The 23,611-nt window shown below is 44.1% G+C and overlaps 1 protein-coding gene and 1 non-coding gene across 2 annotated transcripts in view; both read left to right on the top strand.

Moving 5' to 3' along the window:
• The first annotated feature begins 3,968 nt into the window (after window positions 1-3,968).
• Window positions 3,969-23,611, top strand: part of LOC105046912 (uncharacterized) — a 35,816-nt gene continuing 16,173 nt past the window's right edge. The window contains exon 1 of the mRNA XM_010925665.4: window positions 3,969-4,425. Within this exon, the coding sequence (XP_010923967.2) occupies window positions 4,102-4,425 (324 nt within the window). The 5' untranslated portion in view covers window positions 3,969-4,101. The remainder of the gene's footprint in view (window positions 4,426-23,611) is intronic.
• On the top strand, window positions 21,044-21,149 carry LOC140858983 (small nucleolar RNA R71). The gene has a single exon (XR_012142384.1). It is a non-coding gene; the product is annotated as a small nucleolar RNA R71 (small nucleolar RNA).

Genomic DNA, 23,611 nt, shown 5'->3' with positions numbered 1-23,611 from the left:
GTTGGACCGCGTAGTGCCAGCGGGCTCCTACCGCTTTCATGGAACAGTGCAACATCGGCCGTTGATCAAGTGGTGGGTGCACAGCCCGCCATTCAATCGCGCACCAGAGCTTTAGCCCCTATGATCCGCGCTTAGACTGCGGCTGTGGACCACGCCACAGCCCTATGGACCGACCAGTGGTCCACCGTGCACCTAGTGCTGGTTTAAGCTGATTTAATTTGGTTTTTGAGGGCATTTTGGTCTGGATTTGAGCTGAATTTCAGGCCATCTTTGGTTCTCCCTTCGAGGTCTGTCTTATTTTTGATTTGAGTTCAATTTGAGTCTTTTAAACCTGTGAATCGAGCTTTTTGTCGTTGCGATCATTTTTCCTATACAAGATAAATAAAAACATCAATTCTTTAAGAGATAAAGATTATTTAACATATATTTAATATTTTTATTGATATATTTATTGTGTTCATTAGTTAGTACTTACAGTGCATGAATTATCGAACATTATTAAAATCTGAATCCATAGTAACAATTTTCGGAGAGGGAAAGAAAAAAATAATTTTTTAAAAAAATATTTTAAAAATTATTTTTTAAAAAAAATTATTTTACAAAAATTATTTTTCAAAACAAATTTTTAAAAATTATTTTTTAAAAAAAATATTTTACAAAAAATATTTTTTAAAAATTAATAATTTATTATTATTTTAAAAATCTATTTTGATCTTTTTTTCTTAATTTCTTTTTGTTTCAAGAAATGATTCAATTTTTATTTCTCTATGATTTTACTTAGATTTGGATGGTGATTATTCGGTAAAATATGGCACCATATTATTTTTTTTTAGGAGGGGGAAGAAGTTGAAAAAATGATTTCGATGGTATGAGACAAAGAATGAAAGCAGTTTTTGTTTAATATCACAAAAAATAGCATCATTTTATGGTTCTTGATGATTATTTTAATGATGAGTTAGTACTTACAGTGCGTGAATTATCGAGTATCATTAAAATCTGAATCCACAACAACAGCTTCCGACTAATTTTGAACCTCTCCAACTTTGTTTTTAGTTCCTGTTAGTCTTACATTTGTGACATATAGGAGAGCACATGGAGAAAGAAAATCGGATAGAAGAAAAGAGAGGAGAGGAGAGGGCACGTGGAAGAGTTTTTTTATCTTTTTTATTAGGAGAAAGAAAATCAGACAGTTTGATTTTAAGAAAAAAAATAATTTTTTAAGAAAATATTCAAACATGTCTGAAAGAAAGATTGTTGCTTTACCTATTTATTAGGAGAGAGAAAGTTATATAATTTGAATGAAGAAGAGATGGCTATTCGAAAAGACGACTCAAAGATGAACAATAGAGTTGTCAAATTTGAGTCATTTTTTGTTTTCATTTCATACCTATTATTCTATATATATATATATATATGTATTATCAGAGATTGAAGTGTTTGAACAAAGCAGTGGAGGAAGAGAGACTGAGAAGGCTAGTAGAAAAAGGAGGAAGAAGAGTTGGAGAAGAAAAGATAAAGAGTTTTGTTGAAGTGATTTGGAAAGGGTATTCAAGTAAAATTTTTTTCTTATTAGTTTAGATTTTTTTTTCTTATTAGTTTAGATTAACTGTTATCACAAATCATAAAGCACTGAGACTTTCTTTAAATAAGAACATTATTTGAGTCGATGGTTGCTGGTGCCGATGCGGTAGCCATCAAGTCTCAATTAAATAAGGGTCTGAGAATTACTTGAATTATCCAAACAACCTTCGGTATAGATTAAAAAAAATTGTTAGAGAGGATAAGGTTCCTAATGCGGATGCAGTAGCCATCCGTTATCAATGAAATTAAGCTCTCTGAGTTGCTTCGATTGGCCAAGCAATCTTCTGTAGAGAAAAAATTATTTGATAATTAGGAGATCGAGAAAAAAGATAAATAAATAAATAGATAAAAGATGAAAAAAATTATATATAATTTTTTATAATATCTAAATAATTAAAAATAAAATAATAATATTTAAAAATTATTTTTATACGTCTTATTCCGCATAATGCGCGGATCTTCAATTAGTTTGAAATAAATTAAAACTACGTGCACTCCACCGATCACCCACCAACTCGACACCCACGGTCCTGGTCCCATGGAGGTGCGTCGGAGAATCAGAGACTGCCACTGTTGCTTTTCTTTTTTCCTGTGCGGCTGATAACAGTGGATGCAATCAATGGTTTTAATTCTATTTTCTTCGCTACCAGAGATTCGGATCCACGTGGTCCACTTGGACATCGAGTTCCGGTAGCAATGTGCCTCTGAAACATTTTAACAAACATGCGCCGCACCTACTGTCCAAGGCGTCTAAACCCTCACCCCGGCATGTAAGGATTGGATTTCGTTCTTTAGTATTGATTCCTGACCAGTCTGGTCTGCCAACTTCCAACGCTTCTCTGCTTTTGTATAGGTGGACCCGCGTGTAATAAAATCATAGCTATATGGTAAGATAATAATTGGGGGAGGAAAGAGAAGCTCGGTAAAATAGCAACATCTAATAGTATTGCTCTATTCTTTTAATCAAACTTTCTTATTTTTCAGAAAATAATATAAAATTTAGAAATGCCTGAAACATGAATTAACTGTTGTTATTTTTTAATTTAATTTTATCATGTTTTCTAGATTTCTTGTTTTCCTTTGAATGCAAACTTATTTAGTGAAATGTGTGAATTTTTGTATCTTATGATCTAGTATTTTTGTTTTCTTTCTAGTGATTAGCAAATTAAAGAGCTCTGTGAGATAAGACTGAAAACATACATATCGTTACAAAGGCCAACATGGTGTAAATTTTGTGCCTTAAAATAAAATAAAAGATCTAAAAAAAAAACCTCTGTTCCTTATAAATAATGGATGTATTATCTCTTTCACATATAAACTCATGTTAATTCCATCATTGTGAAGTCTGTAATGAGCAATTCAATCATTCCCTTTAATCAATTTATAATCTAGAGTTGATAAATCTATTACTCCCTTCATAAAATCTATGGAACTCATATGTACCTTTCAAAATAGAGAGGACATTGGATAACTCTTTTAGTTTTATTTAATTCCTTAGGCATATCTTACTCCTCAATTTAATAAGTCAAATAAAACCTAACATATTAATTTATAAGTTGCGCTTAAATCAATGTCAATCTAGGTGAGATTGATTTTTTTGTATTTATTTTGATTGATCTAATAAATTTCAGACATGATTTGACTTATTGGTAAGATGCATACCTATGCTATCTCCATCTTCCATAAAGCATCGGTTCTTTCAACCATCATCCCCTCGATCTTGCTCCAACCTGGTCGGTAGTCTGCGAGTTCAGATCAACAGTTTACAAGTTCGATTCAGTTCTCAGATTTTTTGATCATTATTATAAAAATAATATTTATTATCACAAAAGATATATTGTTATTCAAATTTAATTAAAAATTTTAAATCAAAAAGCATCACTTGCTGTCCTTTTGTGGCGATTGTCGGAGTCTTGGTTCATTCTTTTTTCCAATTATTAATTTATTATGTTGAATTCACTATTTTTTAAGGCACAAGACGAGGATTTTACTTCGTACCAAAGACAGGTAATGACAATGAAACTCGAATCTGCTACTACTTTTAATTTTTATGAAAATAAACCTGTCTGATTTGAATGAAACCGTATCCTTCGCCTAGCAATTCACACTAAGCTCCACGGAATAGTTCAGAATTTAAACATTTCCAAATGGGACCGTAAGGAGCAGAATGAGAGGCCACTCTATTGTTGGCTATTATTGATCAGCTGATAATTTTTATTATTTTAAATATAAAAAAATTATTTTTAAATGATACGATGATTTCCGTTGGAAGATCAAAAATATATTCCCTAATCAATTATTTTCCCGCTGTGTTAGAACAGCGCCAACCAGCCCTTTACCTTTACTGGATATAATGACTCGCGGGACAAAAGAAAGGCGCCAACCATTTCCGTCGGTCCATGCACCGGTTCCCCTCTACCATCTTACTCACCACGAAAGAACAGAGAACCCGGGAGACATCGGAGAAGAGAGTAAAATAGAGAGCCTGCGTGGAAGAAGAAGAAGAAGAGGCTGAGAAAGATGGGGCTGATATCGGGGCTCGTTGATGCCGTGGTGGTGCTGTTCTCGGCGGTGCTGGCAGTGGCGGTGCCGTTGATCGACGCCCAGACCGTCCTTCCCGGCTCCCTCTTCCCGGCGCCGCTAGTGGAGCTCAAGAAGTGGTACAGCGAGGCGTACGGCGACTACCTCATGGCCGAGAAGCCGCACTTCTTCGTCGGCATCGTCTGGGTCGAGATCGCCTTCCTCTGGCCCCTCTCGCTCGCCAACATCTACGGCATCCTCGCCCGCCGCCCTTGGGCCGCCACCACCTCCCTCATGGCCGGCGTCTCCGCCGCCACCTCCATGGTATGCCTCCTCCCCTTCCTTCATCTCCACCCACAGGAAAGATCCTATCTTTTCTCGTGTTTATGTGCCGTTTCTTGTAAAATTATATATTTTTGAAGATTAATTAGTTGGTCGTTTTTTCTTTTTTGTAGATTAATTAGTGAGATTCGTTGGTTTTAAGTCCTCTGCATATGACTGTGATAATCGAATCCCAATAATGACGAAGATTGGGTTTGGTAAAAAGGCTAAATGTTCTGATTAATGTTCTATAAATCTTTTTTGGTTTATGTCCTTACTACGAAGAAAAGATCTTAACTTTGATTTCTTTCGGGATGGTAGAGAGAATGGTATTCGAGCTAAGTTGAGAGGAGCAAGTTGCTGAAAGAATAATGTTGTGGATCTCCTGAAAAGATCCTAAAAGACTGCACTAGAGGTTCCGGTTATCTTGAATTGTTGACATGTTACAGATGCCCTCATAGAGACAAATCTCTGATTCTTTTTTTCCCTCCTTAATATATATTCCAAAAGTCTGTCAGATTTGTAAGAGATTGTTTAAAACCTGACAAAGAAGTCATATTTATCTGTTGCCATTGGTCAACAGGCAAGATCTTGATATGATAGCTTTAGTTTGATGATATTATTACAACTATTATTATTTGGTTATCATGATCCATTTTGCACTGTACTTGAGCCAAAAGATTTCAGCTTATTTGTTTCATTTCTTTTGAAATGCTTTCAGCGAAAATGGAGCCAGCATTCTTTTTTTTTTAGCTGGAAATAAAACAAATAAATTATCACCATTATAGATTAAAATAATCAATGAAAATAACAGATATAGAAGAATTTTTCCTACATAACACTTCCTTGTACCATGAAAATTTCATATATTTTAAAAAGTAACACAAACATATACTACATTAAATCATAATATTTAAATTTCAAATAAATTAAGCAATTATGATAACAGCAACTATGTATAATATTATCATTAATACCACTTCTCAGTTCTAACTCAAGGGCATTCGAAGCCATTGGATGAAATTTGATATATTTCATCAAATATGACCCAAAAGCTCAAGATGTCTACCCCCTTGTTTCAGTTGTCCATTCTACTGCGAAAACATTGTGAGGAGAAAAAAACTTGTTTTGGATGAAATTATAAAATATACTTCATACTTTATTGTCTTAACTCTTTTCATATTCCTCAAATGTTCATTTTAGTCTTTTTTAAAATAGTTCTCCAAAAGAGCCCAGGGAAACGAAAGTTTATACAATCTTTCCAGAGCCTTCTTTAAATGGAATCTAAGAATCCGATGGACTACTTTGGATGTGTCAACCATTATGTGAGCTGCATCCCATTCCGTGGATCTTTTATTAGGCTTGAAGGTGTTATTCTTTCACCAATATGTAAATATGTATATATATATATATATGTATATATATATAATTTGCACATGTGCTATTCTTTCATCCTTCTAGTTTGGATAATGCCTCGTCACCATGTTCTGTTCTATCCTCTGTCTTTTGACTTTTGATCATGCCTCAACTCCATGATCTTTATGATATAGTGCATTAAATGTCCCAACTGGAGAAGTATCTAAAGTGGAGAAGGAAATTTGAGAGCTAGATACTTAGAGAATCAATAAAGCATGACTAGCTGGCCCTAGACATGCAAAATATCTCTTTGAATCCTCATAATTCTACATGGCTAAAATAATCTGTGTAGCAACCAGTAGTAAGGTATCAAATCCAGGTCCCCATAGATGATCTTATAAGAAAGATAGCTATACCAATGTGAAACACAATTCTGGTGACTTTAGAACTCCTGCAATTCAAGGTCTCACAAAAATAAGAGCTGCAACACTATTTCCATGGGATTTTAAGATATTGCAAAATTTATCATACCTATAGAAGATATAAGACTTCTAAAATAAGAATTCTACAGTCTACACAATTCTTATCAGAAGAGGAAGATAATGAAATAATTAATATTCCATAGTCAAGAAGCATGATCATGTGTGGAGTCTATTTGTCGCTATACTAAAAAATAAGAATTTGGTAGTTTTTGGATCGAGATTTGTTGTCTTGATACCAGACCCTATACCGGTACTATTCTATTACAGTGTTGCTTTGCAATATGGTACGAGATTGGCAATGGTAATTTCTTTATTGAGGATAATTTTTGATTTTCACACCTTGATTTCATTGATCTCCAATAGGAGTATTTGTAGATTACAATGCCAGCAATTACAGTAATTACAAGAAAAAGGAACATCTTGATTATATACTCAGAAAGGCCAAAGAATCAAAAGTAGAATTGCTAAATAAAGAGAAACCAAAAATAGGTATGAATATATGTTGACTTACTAAACATAGAGAGAAAACAAATAAGAGTATATGCCAAAAGTAGAGTGGTGAGGTGGAATGAATATATGCTGACACACCCCCTCAAGATGAAGAGTCAGGACCACGAATCTTCAACTTGTTCCTTAGGAACCTAAAACGTGAGGTACCCAAGGGCTTGGTGAGAATATCGGCAAGCTGATTTGAGTGGAGATGAACTGAACAGATAGTTGATGTCGTGCAACACGCTCACGAACGAAATAAAAATCAATTTCGACATGCTTCGTGCGAGCATGGAAGACAGGATTGGCCGAGAGATAAGTGGCCCCAATATTGTCACACCATAAAATGGGGGGGCCATGTAAGGGATAGCCAAGTTCTTGAAACAATGACTCAAGCCAGATTAGTTCAGCTGATGCATCTGCTAAGGCCTTGTATTCAGATTCTGTGGATGATCGAGCAACTGTCTTCTGTTTACGAGATGCCCATGAAATAAGATTGGGGCCAAGAAAAATTGCATAGCCCCCAGTGGAACGCCTATCAGTCCCACTACCTGCCCAATCTGCATCGGAGAAGGCTTGAAGAGAGTGAGAGGTTGATCTCTGAATTTGTAACCCATGATCAACTGTAGCTTGAAGGTACCGTAAGATGTGCTTGACCATAACCCAGTGATCAGAACTAGAAGACTGCATAAACTGACATCTTTATTCACTGCAAAGGAAATGTCAGGGCGTGTCAATGTAACATACTGAAGAGCTCCAACAATGAAGCAATACCATGTAGGGTCTGGATAAGGAGCACCCCTGAATCAGAACCCTGTGTCATGGCCATTGGGGTCTGAACAGGTTTACAATCAACCATGCCTACTTTTGAAAGAAGATCTCTAATATAGCAGGTTTGAGATAATAATAATCCGGTAGAGTTTTAAACAGTCTCAATTTTTAAGAAAAAATGAAGATCACCAAGATCCTTAATGGAGAATTCTGTAGTGAGCTGACGAAGAAGTAGAGAGACCTGACTGGAGTCATTGCTGGTTATCAAAATATCATCAACATAGATGAGCACATAGAGGACATGAGAGTTCGTCCTCAAAATAAATAATGAAGGATCAGTCTTGCTGGCAACAAATCCTAGTCTGAGAAGAAACTCGGAGAGACGGTGAAACCAGGCACGGGGTGCTTGTTTTAACCCGTATAGAGATTTGTGGAGATGACAGACATAATCTGGATGGTCACGATCTTCAAATCCTAGAGGTTGTGACATGTAGACTTCCTCTGTCAGGTTGCCATGCAGAAAAGCGTTATGAACATTGTTGATGCAAAAATCTGCCTGCGCCGGAGAAGCTGGAGTTGGGGAAGCCGCGGTCGCTGCCGGGACCTGCAAAGGAAGTCTAAACCGGAGGTGGGGTTGCTCCGGCAAGACCCTCCGACGCTCAAGTCAGTTCTCTGCCTCAACAAGAATGGAGTGCTCGAACGGAGAATTTAGCAGAGTTTTGAGATAAGAAATGAGCTTATAGAATAACGTATCTGGGTTCCCCTTTTATAGGCGGGGGAGGTAACGGATTGATGGCGACGTTTGTAACCACCAGGTGGTGGGCCGCCCTTAGTCAGGAGGAATCTACTGCGAAGAGTAGTGGAGCGGAGCCGTGGCCATCACTGGGGCGTGCCACGTGGAATCTGCCGTGGGAAGTGGGATGCGGATGCTGCGGCGTCTTGCCAGCGGATGGGAGAATCGTGCGATATCTGCTGCAGGAGGTGGAGCAGGATCGCGGCCGTTTATCGTGGCCTGTCAGGCAGTAATGGAGCCGCGTGGGCGCGGGATCCGTCGCAGAGAGTGGAGCAGTGTTGCGACCGTTACTGCGGCCTGTCAGGGAGTGATGGAGCTGCGTGGAGTCCGCCGCAGGAAGTGGAGCAGGATCGTGGCCGTGATTGTGGCCTGGGAGTGCAGATCTGCCGGCTGAAGCTCGGCAGCGGTTGGAGTTCGGGACTCGTATGGATCCGGGCGGAGTCCTCCTTGCGATTGGGGTCGTGGGTGGAGCCCGGCTCCCGTAGGAGTCCGCTTGCAGTTGACGTTGTTGGCAGAGTCCGGCTCCTGTAGGAGTCCGGACGGAGGCTACTGGCAGCTGTTGGAGTTGAGGACGAAGCTCGACTCCCGTAGGAGTCCGGGCGGAGTCTTCCTGCAATTAAAGTCAAAGACGAAGTCCGGCTCCCGTAGGAGTCCGGACGAGACTTACCAGCGGTCGACGCTGAGGACGGAGCCCGGCTCCGTAGGAGTCCGGGCGGAGCTGTCCTGTAGTCGATGTCGGCGGCGGAGCCCGGCTCCCGTAGGAGTCCGGGTGGAGCTGTCCTGTAGTCGATGTCGGCGGCGGAGCCCGGCTCCCGTAGGAGTCCGGGCGGAGCTGTCCTGTAGTCGATGTCGGCGGCGGAGCCCGGCTCCCGTAGGAGTCCGGGCGGAGCTGTCTTGTAGTCGATGTCGGCGGCGGAGCCCGGCTCCCGTAGGAGTCCGGGCGGAGCTGTCCTGTAGTCGATGTCGGCGGCGGAGCCCGGCTCCCGTAGGAGTCCGGACGGAGCTGTCCTGTAGTCGATGTCGGGGGCGGAGCCCGGCTCCCGTAGGAGTCCGGGCGGAGCTGTCCTGTGGTCGATTCCGCTGAGGATTTCGGCTGTGGATATTTTATACCCAACACCAGTCCCCCTACTTCCGAGTTTGAATTTCAAACGAAGAAAGTACAGAGAGAGAGATGGGCACAGCCGAAACCGTCCCTTCGAATCCTGCGCACTGCCGCCTCCAGATATTTTGGCATTAAATGTGCGCGTGCCGGAGTCTTTTCGAATTGGAGCGGTACGAGGGGACGCTTCGAAATTCCCGCAGGTACACTGGCCTAGGTACGGCACAATTATGATCCTGCCAACCGTCAGCCGCTTTTAGCCGTCTGTCAAGGGGAGTGGGACACGTGTCGGATGCGGACTGGCCTGGGGGATTCGCGATCATTATGGCGCCGGATCCCAGGGTCTATTTAAACCCGTCCTCCCACCTTTAGGCGTCCTACTCCGTTCCTGAGTTCTCACTAGTGTCTGTCTTCTCTTCGAGAGCCCTGCTTCAGCGAGCGTCTTCTCGAGTCGTAGGCGCCTCCCGTTTTTTGTCCCTCAGGTCCCTCAGAGCAATATAGGTTAGTACCAACCTTCCTCTCACCGCCTAGGGGCTTCTTTTCTCGTCATTACTTTTGTGCATCCCTCCGAGTTAGTCTTCGGCCTCTCGTTCCCCTTTCGGTCCGTCTTTTTAGGGTCCTTTAGATCCCCCCTTCGAAACTACTCAAAATGTCCTCTGGCTCTTCTGTTCCCGGCAGCTCCGAGAGTTCTTCTGCTTCAAACCCCCAGGTCCCTGTCCCTGTGGACGAACCCGCGTCTGGGGCTGGGCTTCACCCGGTTTTCGCACCGGGCGCTATTCCATGTTCCTCGACTTCGGAGGAACTCCTTCTGATAAGGGTTCAGTACGGAGTTCCTCCGGAGTACGACCTGGAGCTACCTGGCCCCTCTGATCGGGCCAGCACTCCCCCTCCCGGTCGCTTTTGTTTGTATCAGGAAGCGTTCCGTGCCGGACTCCGGCTTCCGCTTCCTTCCTTTGTCGCTGCCCTCTTCCGCTTCTTGGACATCTCCCTCGCTTTCGTGGCCCCGAATTCCTTTAGGTTTTTGATAGGGTTTCTCTCCCTCTGCCTCGTAGTCGAGGTTCAGCCGTCTCTCTCCTTGTTCAGGCATTTTTATACCTTCAAACGCCATCCTTCGGCGAAGGACTGGTGGTACTTCTCCCCCCAATTCGGTAAGAAGGGGTTGCTGAAAGGCGCCCCTTCTTCGATCCACAATTGGAAGAGGAAATACCTTTTCGTCTACTGCCCGACCCTGGAACTGGGCCTGCCCCCTTGGGGCTCTCTGAGGGATTCTGTCTGCCGGGCTCCCAGCCTGGGGGAGGACGACCTCCAAGCCGCCCAGAAGCTTCTGACTTATCCCGCTCCTTCCCTTCCTAATCTTCTGAGGGAGCAGCTTCTTTTCAACGTCGGCCTGAGCCCCCAGGATCGAGCGAGTATTCATCTTATCTTTTCTTTTCTTGCCTTTCTCCTCTTCTTCTCTTTACCTCTCTTCCTTTTTCTTTCTTTTTCTCTTCTCCTCTCTCTCTTCTCTTTTTTTTTTTTTTTTTTTTTTTTTTTTTAACTTCTGGCTCTTCATTGATTGGTGTTGCTTCTTTTTTCCCTTTCTCTTTTTTAGGAATGGACGCCGAAGCGACGCGGATGCTCGCCAGGGGCATGAGGGCTCAGAAGAGAAAGGGCACTGCGACCTCCGGATCAGCGAAGAGGGCCAGGGCGGAGGAGACGAGCCTGGCCGCGCCCGTCCAGGCGGCCCCGGCCATCGACATTCCCTCAGATGTCGAGCCAGTGGCTCCCCGGGCCTCCTCGAGGAGCCCGCCGACTGGGGCCCCCGCTCCGGGGGTTCGCCCCACGGAGGCGCCCGCCGTGGGGAGGAGGAGGAAATCGGTGGCTCGTAGGGCGAGTAGCCACCGAGCTGCTGTAGACGAGTCCGTCTGCTCCGAGGAGGGATCGGAGAATCCCTTCAACGACAGGGACTTGATCAGGCGGCTGATCGACGGCTGCATCCTGTCCGACGTCGTGGAGAGGATCGACCGCGCTGATCCTGAGCAGCGGGCTTGGGACTCTTTGGGGTCCTTCCTCGAGGTAAGCGGATATTTATTTACACGGTCACTCGGCCTTTGTCGTAATTCTCTATCCGTCCTTGCAGATTGGGCACCAGCTCTTCGCCTATGTCGAGGCGGCGAGCCGCATGAGGAGGGACATCCTCCAGGCGGAGGAATGCTGCCAAGCCGAGGTTGCTCGCCTCCAAGCGAAGACGGCCGAAGTAGTCGCCCTCCAGGAGGCCCTGGAAAGAGAGAAGCAAGCCCGGGAAGAGGAGAGACAGATCTTGGAGGAGTCGGTGAGGAAGGCGGAGGCCGAGGTCGTCCATTTGGTCGAGCAAACTCCGGTCCTGGTCTCGGAGGCCAGGGCCCTTGCGGTGGAGGAATTCAAGGCCTCCGCGGAGATGAGGGACTTGAATATCCAGTTCGGCCAGGAGGCGTTCACCAAGGGGTTCGAGCTCTGCCAAGAGAAGGTGGCCAGCAAATTCCCCGAACTCGACCTCGGCTTTCTTGAGGAGTCTGAAGACGAGGCCGGCCCCTCATCCGCCGCCACTGCGGTCGCACCCCCCGTGCCGAGTTCTCCACCTCCCGCCCCTGAGGTCTGAGACCTCTGATCTTGTGCCCTTATTTTGTCGCCATACTTCCTTTCTATTTGTCTTCAAAATTATTCAATCAATAAAGTCGAATTTCTTGTTGTGGATGGCTTCTCCTTCCCCCTCCTCCTTCTTTCTACTTTTCTCCTTGCAATGAGTTGTTCTTTGATGCTTTCACCTTCCGATGGCAGTGCCCTGCTGAAGCACTCCCCTTGCCCCTGGGGGTCCCGCTGAAATCGACAATCCAGCGGTTGAAAAAGGAGGTCCTTCACCTGACGAAGAAGTTAAAGAAGATGGAAGGCGAGCTCCGCAAATCAAGAGAAGGCCATTCTGAAGCCGCCGCTGAGGCCGCCCACTTTCGGAGTCTCCATGTGAAGGCGATCATGGATTACAGCCGGAGGAAGGCGAACTTCACAAAGGAGCTCGAGGAATGCAAGAAGAGCACCAGCGACCGAATTTGGGCTCAAGAAACCAGGATCAGCGCCCTTAAGTTGGAACTGTCAGCTGCGAAGAGGAAGATCGGCCAGCTGGAAGGAAACTCATCCCGGCTCTTGGCCCGGGTTGATGATGGACAGAAGTGGTCGCAGAAGGTCTCCGACCTTCAGAAGCAGCTTCAAGACGCCGAGATGAGCCACGACGTGCAGCGGACCAGCTGGCGCCGGCAAGTGGAAGAGTATAAAGGAGATTCCGGACGGCGGCTGACAAAGTCGTTCGTCTCCAGAGGCAGCTGGCTAATAGGGCGCAGCTTACTTCCGCCCAAGATTCCGAAGAGCTCCAAGCCCTGAGAGGCACTGTTGAAAGGATTTCTGTCTCCCTCGGGGAGAAGACAGCCGAGCTGCAACAAGTGAAGATCCAACTGGCACTTGAGCGGCAGGCTGTCGCAGACGCGGAGGCGGAGTCCGAAGTTTTGAGGAAGAGATGTCGAGAAGCGGAGGCTGAGAGCCAGCAACTTCGTCGGGTGCTCCAGGACGCGCTGCGGAAGAGGGAAGAACTAGAAGAAGCAATAGAGAATTGAGGCAGTCCTGGTTGAGGGACGGAATAGATAACTCTAGGTCGGAGGGAGCAGGGCCTCCTTAGAGCTCTTTTGTCTTTCTGTCTTATCATGTAGTTACTTCTTTTTTGTCGTTTTGCCCTTCTTTCCTTGGCCGTCCTGGCCTTGTAGTGTACATATCGGGAATGAAATAAAAAGAGCATTTTGCGTTACCTCGTCCGCGCGCTGCACTAATATTGCTGTCTGCCGAACCTTTCTTGACGTTTGACTTGTCTGATGTAGACGTCGTCGGGGGGGGGCTTTTTCCTTTCATCCGATCTTGTTAGGCGGCCGGGTTTCGCCACCATTAACCCTTGCTGCAGAAGTCGCGGATGGAGCCCGGCTCCCGTAGGAGTCCGGGCGAAGTCTTCCTTGTAGGCGGAACCTGGCTCCCGTAGGAGTCCGGGTGAAGTCTTCCTTGGCGTCGTGGACGGAACCCGGCTCCCGTAGGAGTCCGGGTGAAGTCTTCCTTGGCGTCGGAACCCGGCTCCTATAGGAGTCCGGGTGAAGTCTTCCTTGGCGTCGGAACCCGGCTCCCGTAGGAGTCCGGGTGAAGTCTTCCTTGGCGTCGGAACCCGGCTCCCGTAGGAGTCCGGGTGAAGTCTTCCTTGGTGTCGTGGACGGAACCCGACTCCCGTAGGAGTCCGGGCCTTCCATTTTGCTCGAGCCAGCGTGAGGTTCTCCTCTCGTTACCAGCCTGGCTTGTGGGGGCGCGTTAGGGCGCTGTAAGGCCTCTCCCCCCATCCGGTCTAAAAGAACCGGGCCTTCGACTTTGCTCATGTCAGGACGAGGTTCTCCTCCTGTTCCTGACATGGCTGTGGGGGCACATTAGGGCGTTGTAAGGCCTCTCCCCCCATCCGATCTAAAAGAACCGGGCCTTTGACTTTGCTCAAGTTAGGGCGAGATTTTCCTCCTGTCCCTAACAGGGCTGTGGGGGCACATTAGGGCATTGTAAGGCCTCTCCCCCCATCCGGTCTAAAAGAACCGGGCCTTTGACTTTGCTCAAGTTAGGGCGAGGTTCTCCTCCTGTCCCTAACAGGGCTGTGGGGGCACATTAGGGGTTGTAAGGCCTCTCCCCCCGTCCGGTCTAAAAGAACCGGGCCTTCGACTCTGCTCATGTCAGGACGAGGTTCTCCTCCTGTTCCTGACATGGCTGTGGTTTTTGGAGGGGTCATATCCAGTCGTAACAAGTCCATGCCAGGTGGGACAAGCACGTTAGGTAGAAAGAAAATTAGATTCAAGGCGAAATCGTAAGTGATACAGTTACAGGTTTTTCGAGCTCCATGGTCGCGGGTGGCCCGTTCCTCCTTGAGGCCCTCCGGTGATGGAGTCGATGGTCCCGATGGGAGGCCGGTCCCCGGGTTGTTCCTCCCTTCTCGGCGGTTCAGGCTGTGGAAGGGCTCTTGGCCGGTCTCCTCTACCCTCAGGCCTGCGGCGGATGAATCTGTCGAGTCGACCTCGCCGAATGAGCTCCTCGATCTCGTCCTGGAGCTGGATGCATTCCTCCGTGTCGTGGCCGTGGTCGCGGTGGTAGAGGCAGAACTTGTTGGGGTTGCGCTTCCCGGGGTGTGTGCGCATCCTCTCCGGCCTAGGGAGCTGCTCCCTGACCTCCATCAGTACCTGGGCCTTTGAGGCGTTGAGAGGGGCGTAGTTGCGGAATTTCCCTGGTGGGGAACCCCGCCGAACCCTGCGGTCCGGGCTTCTCTGCCCGCGTGCCCGGGGTGGAGTATGGGCGTGCTTATGTCCAGGAGGGGATCGAGAACGCGGTCGGGCTTCCTTTGGCTTTTTCTCAACTGCGGGCTTATCCGAATCTCCCGCTTGCCGCTCCCTTGCTGTCTCTTCATCCTTCATTTTGAAGGCTTCTTCCGCTCGGGCGTATCCTTCAGCCCGAGCCAGTAAATCGGCAAAATCTCTGGGGTACTTCTTCTCCAGGGAGAACAAAAGATCATTCTTCTGAAGGCCACCTTTCAGGGCGGCCATGGCAACTGATTGGTCCCAGTTCCGGACCTCCAACGCCGCGATGTTAAAGCGGTTAACGTAGGCCCGTATGGACTCCCCTTCCCTCTGCTTGATGTTGATGAGGGACTCCGAACCTTTCCGGGGGCGCCGGCTACTGACAAAATGGGCCACAAATTGGTGGCTCATTTGATCGAAAGAAAAGATGGTACCCGGCTTCAAAGCCGAGTACCAGTTCCTCGCTACTCCCTTCAAAGTAGATGGGAAAGCCCGGCATAAGATGGCGTCAGGAGCGCCGTGAAGCAGCATCATCGTCCGGAAGGCTTCCAGATGATCAACCGGGTCCGAAGTTCCGTCGTAGCTTTCGAACTGGGGAAGCTTGAAATTTGGCGGGATCGGTTCCTGCATGATCATTTGAGAGAAGGGAGGGTCAGTACAAATATCCTCACCATAAGCGGGGGGCGCGTGGCGGAGTTCTTCAATCCGCCGGTTCATCTCCTGGAGCCTCCGGTCCAGAAAATCCTCTCGACTTCGAGTCTCGAGTGTCCTCTGGCAGAGCGGGGGCAGGGATCTTCCAGGGGTGGAGTCATGGTCCGATTGAGGGCTCTCTACCCTCGGATTTGTTTTTCCGGGAAGGACGGGGCGGCTGGCCCAGGTGGCCCGCCCCGCCGCCGGGTTCTGGCATTCCGACGATGCCCTTTCCGGGTGCGTTGACGCTTGCGGTTGCTGCTGCTGCATTGCTTGCACAGCTTCGACGAGGCCTCTGACCTGCTGTGCCAGCAAGTCAAATTGCTCCGCGCCGACCGCCGCCGCCGGAGGGGGAGGAGGAGGCTGAGAAACAGGAGGGGAGGCCGTAGCCTGAGATCTGGCCGCGGAGGCCGTGGACCGTCGGGTGGACGCCTTGCGTGGAGGCATCGAGTGTCGATCTCGCGGGAGAAGATTAGGAGTGGGTGACGGAGAGGCGGTCGGAGGCGGCTCCGTTGAACACTCCTTTAAGAACAAGGGTGCTGCGAAGGTTCAGCCCTTCCTCTAGCGTCAATCCATTCTTGTTGAGGCAGAGATCTGACTTGAGCGTCGGAGGGTCTTGTCGGAGCAACCCCACCTCCGGTTTAGACTTCCTTTGCAGGTCCCGACGGCGACCGCGGCTTCCCCAACTCCAGCTTCTCCGGCGCAGGTAGATTTTTGCATCAACAAACATTTAATTGCTTGATGGACCAACCTTGAGAGATGACAATACTTAGAACAGTCCGAATGGTGGTAGGTTTGATAACTAGACTAAATGTCTCATTGTAATCAAGACCAAGCTGCTAGTGGAACCCTTTTGCAACTAATCGTGCTTTATAGCGTTCGAGAGAGCCATCAGCCTTTCTCTTGATCCTGTACACCCATTTACACCCAACCAAATTTTTTTGTTGAGATGAACGTGGAACAAGAGACCACGTACCATTACGAACTAAAGTATTAAACTCCTCGGTCATTGCAGCACGCCACACAGAGTGTTTAGATGCCTGAGTATAATAAGTTGGTTCTATGGTGAGGATAGTGCTAGTGAGGGCAGATGGTTGTTTGGAACGGGGTCGAAGCACCATGAAATGTGTACGGGTGGGTTGGGTAGGTTGTTTAGAGGAGGTTGTGTCTTGCTGGAAACTTGTCATGGGGGAAGATGTGGGAAGGGAGGGCTTTGTGGATAAGGGATTGCAATAGGGGTCAGTAAGTAATCTGGTCCGAACAGGTACAGAGTCTGTAGTACTAGAGGGGTTAGAAGGGAGAACGATCATGGGAGGTGATGCGTAGTCGTTGATAGCACCAAAAATAACTCTACTCACTACGTAGGTAGGATGAGTCGAGATCGTATCCTCAGGGACCTTGGGCTAAGTTAAGATTGTAAGATAAAAGAAAGAAGCGTTGTTTTTGATTTAGAAAATAAATTATCTTAAAATTGAGGTAATTAGAAAATAAAGAGCTCGGGAGTTTTGAATTACTTTGCACTAGAAGAGTTGTATCTCTTTTTTTAATTAAATGGATGTGATTAATCTTAGAAAAAATACCTGTCTTTCCTCGGCACGCTCTGTACCCGTAGATCACGGCGCATCTCCGGAAAGTACTAGGTAAACAACTCTTCTTTCCTCGGCACGCCCCGTACCCGTAGATCACGGCGCGTCTCCAGAAAGTAAAAGTTGTTCCTAATATTAATCTAATAGGAAAGCATAAATAAAAGCATATAAAGGAGAGCAAATAAAGAACTCATGATGATTTAAATAAAAAGCATAATCTTTATTGCATATAAAGAAATACAAAAAAGTTTAGAACAATAAACCATCTCTATGTCGTTACAAAATTTCTTCTCCACTCCCGAGACTGCTAGCCTAGCTGCCCATGAAGTAGTCCCTTTCTATTCCTCTATGCAAGTCTCTAGAAGATTTCTGGGCTCCCCCTCCAATGGGAGTACAAAAGTCTTTTTATAGGTGTTAAGAGGAAGGAGTTTTACATGATTTTCCGATGTGGGACTAAAGAAAATACAAATCTTTCCTCTTAAAATATTTCTAAATATTAATTTTTTTTTCTTTAATAAGCATCTGTTCGACCGCCATCAAAAATTCCTTGCGAACCCGTCTGCTGCGCGCCCACACCCGCGCGATGCCGCATCCACGCCGCGTCCTCCCCGCATCCACACCTCACGCGTCCGTCCGCCCGCGTCTGCGCTCACCTGCGCGCCCACGAGCTCACGCCACGTCCACTCGCGCGCCCAGGAGAGAATTCAACGTGAAACAATTTTTCATATTCCAAAAAGAAACTTTTGTTTCTTCACAATGACATCTATATCCTTTTGGATTCCTTGCATATTATCTTCATTTTCTATAATACCGTATGCGTCTTTCTTTTATTTTAATTTTATTTTAAGTCCAATTTTCTTCAAATTTGAATCTTTTTGATCTATGAATCGGATTCTTTGTATCGGCGATCATCGTTCCTGTAAAACATAAAAAGAAGCATCAAATTCTTAATAAATAAAATAAATTAAATATGATTTTCTGCTTTAAATGACTTAAATTAAATATTTATCACACCCCCCAACTTGAATTTTGCTCGTCCTCGAGTAAAATAGATATATCAGCATTGTGTACCGACTCGGTCTTGAATCAAAATTAGGTTAGGCATCCCAAAAAGTAGATGATACTTGGTCAGATCATTAAAGAGATATTTCATTGGATTATCAATTTGACCCAATTAGTGGCTGAGTATTAACTAAAAAAAATTCAAGAGCTTTTCTTTCACCAACTCCCCACTTTACTCTTTAAATCCTCTAACTTAATGGGAAAGAGATTTATTATCTTCTTGCAATTTAGTCCCCTTTTTTTTTTTTTTTTTAACATTGCCTACCTTTTTACGCGAACCACAACGCTTACTTAGGCGAAAGGCCCGGTTACTCAGAGGAAACCAATTTTTTTTTTTTAATAAAAAGTATATTTTAAGGAGAATTTTTGCATACCTCGACCTTTCCACCCAATCTCTCATGAAGCAGATTCTTTATTGAGATCAGTACGAAGAGGGTTGTAGAATCACTCCTAAAATTTGCTCTAGTCTAAACCCTACCATTCATTGGGTTTTCTTAATAATTTATTCCTCAGTATCTCTAAAATTATCTTGACCATTAATCATTCATTATTCAGGATGCCTAATTGACTCTTAATCAAAATAAAATTTGGATACACAAAATTAATTATTTCTGACCATACTCGAGGATTTGATTAATTTTCTCCCCCCTAACTTAATCTACATTGTCCTCAATGGAGTAGGAAAGCAAAGAAAATAAAAGGAGAGAGTGCACCTGGGATAATTTTGCTTCGGAAGTTGAAGATAGCTTCATTGATTAATAGGCTCTTGTTCTAAATTCCTGCGGCTGCGGTAAAGTAAAAAAATATGAAATCGTTGGGTTGCCTCCCAACAAGCGCTAAGTTTTATGTCTTCAGCCAGACGTCAAGTTTATTGACAGACTCTTCCATACAGAGTGGTCCTTTATTCTTTAAAAAAAATGATGATCAGTTAAAACAAAATAGAAGAAATTTGGGTTGCCTCTCAAAAAGTGCTAAGTTTTACGTCTTCAGCCAGACGTCATATGCAATAAAACCAACAAAAGATGGGCAATAGCTCATACTTGATTGTCCATGGAGGAGTGGTTTTATCATATGGTGTATCCAACAATATGTTAACTTCTTTCATATATCCCTTAAAGTCATACACTCCAAAGTGAGCCAAGCAAGTATCTAAGGGGTCAGGTGCTAGAATTGTGAGTGTTGCATCTTCTATAATATCTTCTAGTGTATCTACTTCGAAGCAACTATCCATTGATGGTCCTTGGGAAGCACCAAACACATTCAGTCTCAGTTTCTTATTCCCAAACGATACGTCCATGACTTCTGTCCTACAATTGATGCATGCATTTGCCGTAGCTAGGAAGGGTCGTCCTAAGATAATGGGAATTTATCTGGGGTTGCCACTTAATTCCATATCGAGAACCAGAAAATCAACTGAAAAGTAAAACTCATCTACCTTGACCAAGACATCCTCAAGCATTCCATGTGGTTCCTTAATTGATCTGTCGGCTAACTGCAGTGTGACTGATGTGGGTTTCAGTTCTCCGAATCCAAAAAGTTCATACACCGAACTAGGTAAAAGATTCACACTTGCCCCTAAATCCAGAAGAGCTTTTTCAATGTGATAATCTCCTATAACACAGGAAATGATGGGGGCTCCTGGGTCCTTAAGCTTTGGAGGAGTGGCATGCTGGATGACAGAACTAGCCTGTTCAGTGAGGCGTACTTTCTTTGGGATTTGTGATCTAGATTTACGTTTTTGGGTATACAAATCCTTCAAAAATTTGGCATAAGCAGGGACCTATTTGATTGCGTCTAGAAGGGAAGATTAATTTGGACTTGCTTAAACAATTCCAACATCTCATCGAGTTTTCCTCCCTTCTTATCTGCAGGAATAGGGGCTTTCAAGGCATCCAGAAATGGGACTTTAGGCAAGTAAGATGATTCCGGTGCAGTTGGTTCCTTCTCTATTTTCAGATCCTCCTTGTTCTTGGGTGATTTGGCTTCGGTTAGAGGTTTAGGGTCAGTCTCATTGGTTTTACTAGTGTGTTCAATGACCTTCCCACTTCTCAGAGTCATGATTGATTTGGCATGTTCAGAAAAAGCTTCTGGGGTATTATAACTCGCAATCACAAATTGTCCTCTTGGGTTGCTCTCGGGTTGGCTAGGTAATTTTTCTTCTTCCCTCCTACTGAATGCAGTCACTAGTTGACCTATTTGGGTCTCTAGCTTAGCAATGGATTGTGTGTGGGAGTTAAGGATCTGAGTGTTGACTTCTAATCGTTCTAGTGTTTTCAGAATTTTTTCCTCAAAAGCTGAGCTGTGACCAGTAGTAGACGGTTGAGGAGCATTTTGAAATTGATCGTATGATCCATGCCTATATGTTGGGTCCTGATATTGAGGTCGAGGTGCGGCAGGACCAACCACTGGTTGTGGTCTCCAAGAAAAATTTGGATGGTTTCTCCAGCCGGGGTTATAAGTGTTCGAATATGGATCGTTTCTTGGTCTGCGAGCTTGTTGGACTTGAGCTTGCTGAATCTGCTCGTGCACAAACTCAGAAAATTGAGGTGCGGCTGGGCATTCACTAACAAAATGGTTCGGACTTGCACACAATGCACAAACTTCTTAGATTGGGTTAGGTGGAATCGGGGATTGTCCAGTATTTAGAAGACGATCTAATTTTTGGGACAGTTTATCTACCTTTTGATGGATATCTATGGCATTTCCTACTTCATATATTCCACCTCTCTTTGGGTTTAACATGGGTTTATCTCTAACAGAGGCAGACATATGATGTAATGAATTTTCACTTAAAATTTCAAACAGTTGCCATGCCTCATCCTCACTTTTCAGCATGAATGTCCCACCGCATGATGCATCGACCATTTGTCGATGTCTTTCAGAGAGCCCATCATAAAAACATTGGATTAACTGCCACTTGGGTACAGCATGGTGGGGACATTTTCTAATAAGGTCCTTTAATCTCTCCCATGTTTCATGAAACATTTCTCCATCTAATTGGGAAAAACTAGTTATGGCTTTCCTTATTTGATTAGTTTTTCCTATGGAAAAATATTTTTTGAGAAACTCTCCTTGCAGCTGGTCCCAGGTTGATATAGTCATGGAATCCAAAGTATGTAGCCAGTATTTGGCTTTGTCCTTAAGTGAGAAAGGAAATAATTTTAACCTAAGAGCATCATCGGAGAAGTTGTGAATTTTGACAGTTGAGCATATCTCAAGAAATTCTTCAAGATGTTTATAAGGATCCTCATTACTAAGTCCATAAAATGAAGGTAACATTTGGATCATACTGGACTTAATTTCATATTGAGTGGCCTCCACAGGGGACACTTGAATACAAGGAGAGTAGGTATATGTGGAAGGAGTAAAGTACTCCTTCAATTGCTTGGGTGGATCATTCTCCTGATTTCGGTCCATATTTTTACGTCTGTTGGCTCTAAAGGTTCTTTCTATTTCTAGGTCAAAAGGTTGGATTTCTGGTCGTAACGATCTACGGCCAAGCATACACCTTACAATTATACTGTAGAGCAAACTCAAAATTTTTTTTTTTTTTATAATATATATTTTTATAATAAAGTGAGAAAAGAATGAAGAAAATCTAAAGAGAAGAACCTAAGAATCTTAAATCTATGAAAAGGGAGAAATTAGTTAATGTTTAGATGTTAATTGCAATCAACTTAAACAATCATAGACTCTCTATCCTAAGGTTAACTTAGATCTAGACAGCTCTAACTTTCAAGACCGCCTTTGAGCACTCCAAGCTCAAGACTGACTAACTGACTCGACTAGGTAAGCATAAGATGTGGGAGGTTCCTGCTCGTTGCTTTCCTTAGACACCAACTGAGTTGGCCAGGTCAGTCAACGGAACCAATTAAAAACCACTTTCTTTAACCACTTGCCTTAGACACCAAGCAATTAACCAATCCGCACTCGGATCAACTCTAGAGCTTTTTGTCCTATTGAGCTCGAAATTTCTAGGGCTAACGTCTAGTTGATTTTAAAATTAAGGCTTAATTTAATGCAAAATGAAGGATATGATTTTTGGACCAAGGAAGGGTGATTAAATCCCCACCTTATCTGGTTAATGGGTTATTGCCCTTAAGATTAATTATGGAGATGAGATGCAAAAAAAAAAAAAAACAAAGTGTCCAATCAAGTTAGAAATTTTTATATTTGGGGTTATGCTATTTTAGTTAAGTGTTATGAAATGTCAGTGGCTTCTTTTTTTTTAAAAAAAAGATTTATAGTTTTATCTTTTTATCTATATTTTTTTTTATTTTTTATTTTTTTTAGTTTTGCAAGAAAATAAGTTTAAGTGATTAAGTCTAAAAAGCAATAAATCACTAGGCTATAAAAAGTAGCAAATTATTCTAAGCAGAAAAATTCCTAAGATTAAAAAGTAGTAAATTAGTTATGCAAGGTAATTATGTAATTATGCAAATAAGATTATCTAGCTAGAAAGCACTGAAAAAAAAAATAAAGCGAGAAATAAAAACTGAAAAGCATTTTTTTTAAAAAGAATTTTTTTTCAATTTTTTTAATTCAACCGTGCCAAGATCTCCGGCAACGGCGCCAAAATTTGATGCGTAGTCGTTGATAGCACCAAAAATAACTCTACTCACTACGTAGTAGGATGAGTCGAGATCGTATCTTCAGGGACCTTGGGCTAAGTTGAGATTGCAAATAAAAGAAAGAAGCATTGTTTTTGATTTAAAAAATAAATTATCTTAAAATTGAGGTAATTAGAAAATAAAAAGCTCGGGAGTTTTGAATTACTTTGCACTAGCAGAGTTGTATCTCTTTTTTTAATTAAATGGATATGATTAATCTTAGAAAAAATATCTGTCTTTCCTCGGCACGCTTCGTACCCGTAGATCACGGTGCGTCTCCGGAAAGTACTAGGTAAACAACTCTTCTTTCCTCGGCACGCCCCGTACCCGTAGATCACGGTGCGTCTCCGAAAAGTAAAAGTTGTTCCTAATATTAATCTAATAGGAAAGCATAAATAAAAGCATATAAAGGAGAGCAAATAAAGAACTCATGATGATTTAAATAAAAAGCATAATCTTTATTGCATATAAAGAAATACAAGAAAGTTTAGAACAATAAACCATCTCTGTGTCGTTACAAAATTTCTTCTCCACTCCCGAGACTGCTAGCCTAGCTGCTCATGAAGTAGTCCCTTTCTATTCCTCTATGCAAGGCTCTAAAAGAATTTCTGGGCTCCCCCTCCAATGGGAGTACAAAAGTCTTTTTATAGGTGTTAGGAGGAAGGAGTTTTACATGATTTTCCGATGTGAGACTAAAAAAAATACAAATCTTTCCTCTTAAAATATTTCTAAATATTAATTTTTTTTTCTTTAATAAGCATCTGTTCGACCGCCATAAAAAATTCCTTGCGAACCCGTCTGCCGCGCGCCCACACCCGCGCGATGCCGCATCCACGCCGCGTCCTCCCCGCTCCACGCCTCACGCGTCCGTCCGCCCGCGTC

This window comes from Elaeis guineensis, chromosome 6 (assembly GCF_000442705.2).
Source record: "Elaeis guineensis isolate ETL-2024a chromosome 6, EG11, whole genome shotgun sequence".
Classification (NCBI taxonomy): Eukaryota; Viridiplantae; Streptophyta; class Magnoliopsida; order Arecales; family Arecaceae; genus Elaeis; species Elaeis guineensis.
This window is presented reverse-complemented; position numbering and strand designations above follow the sequence as displayed.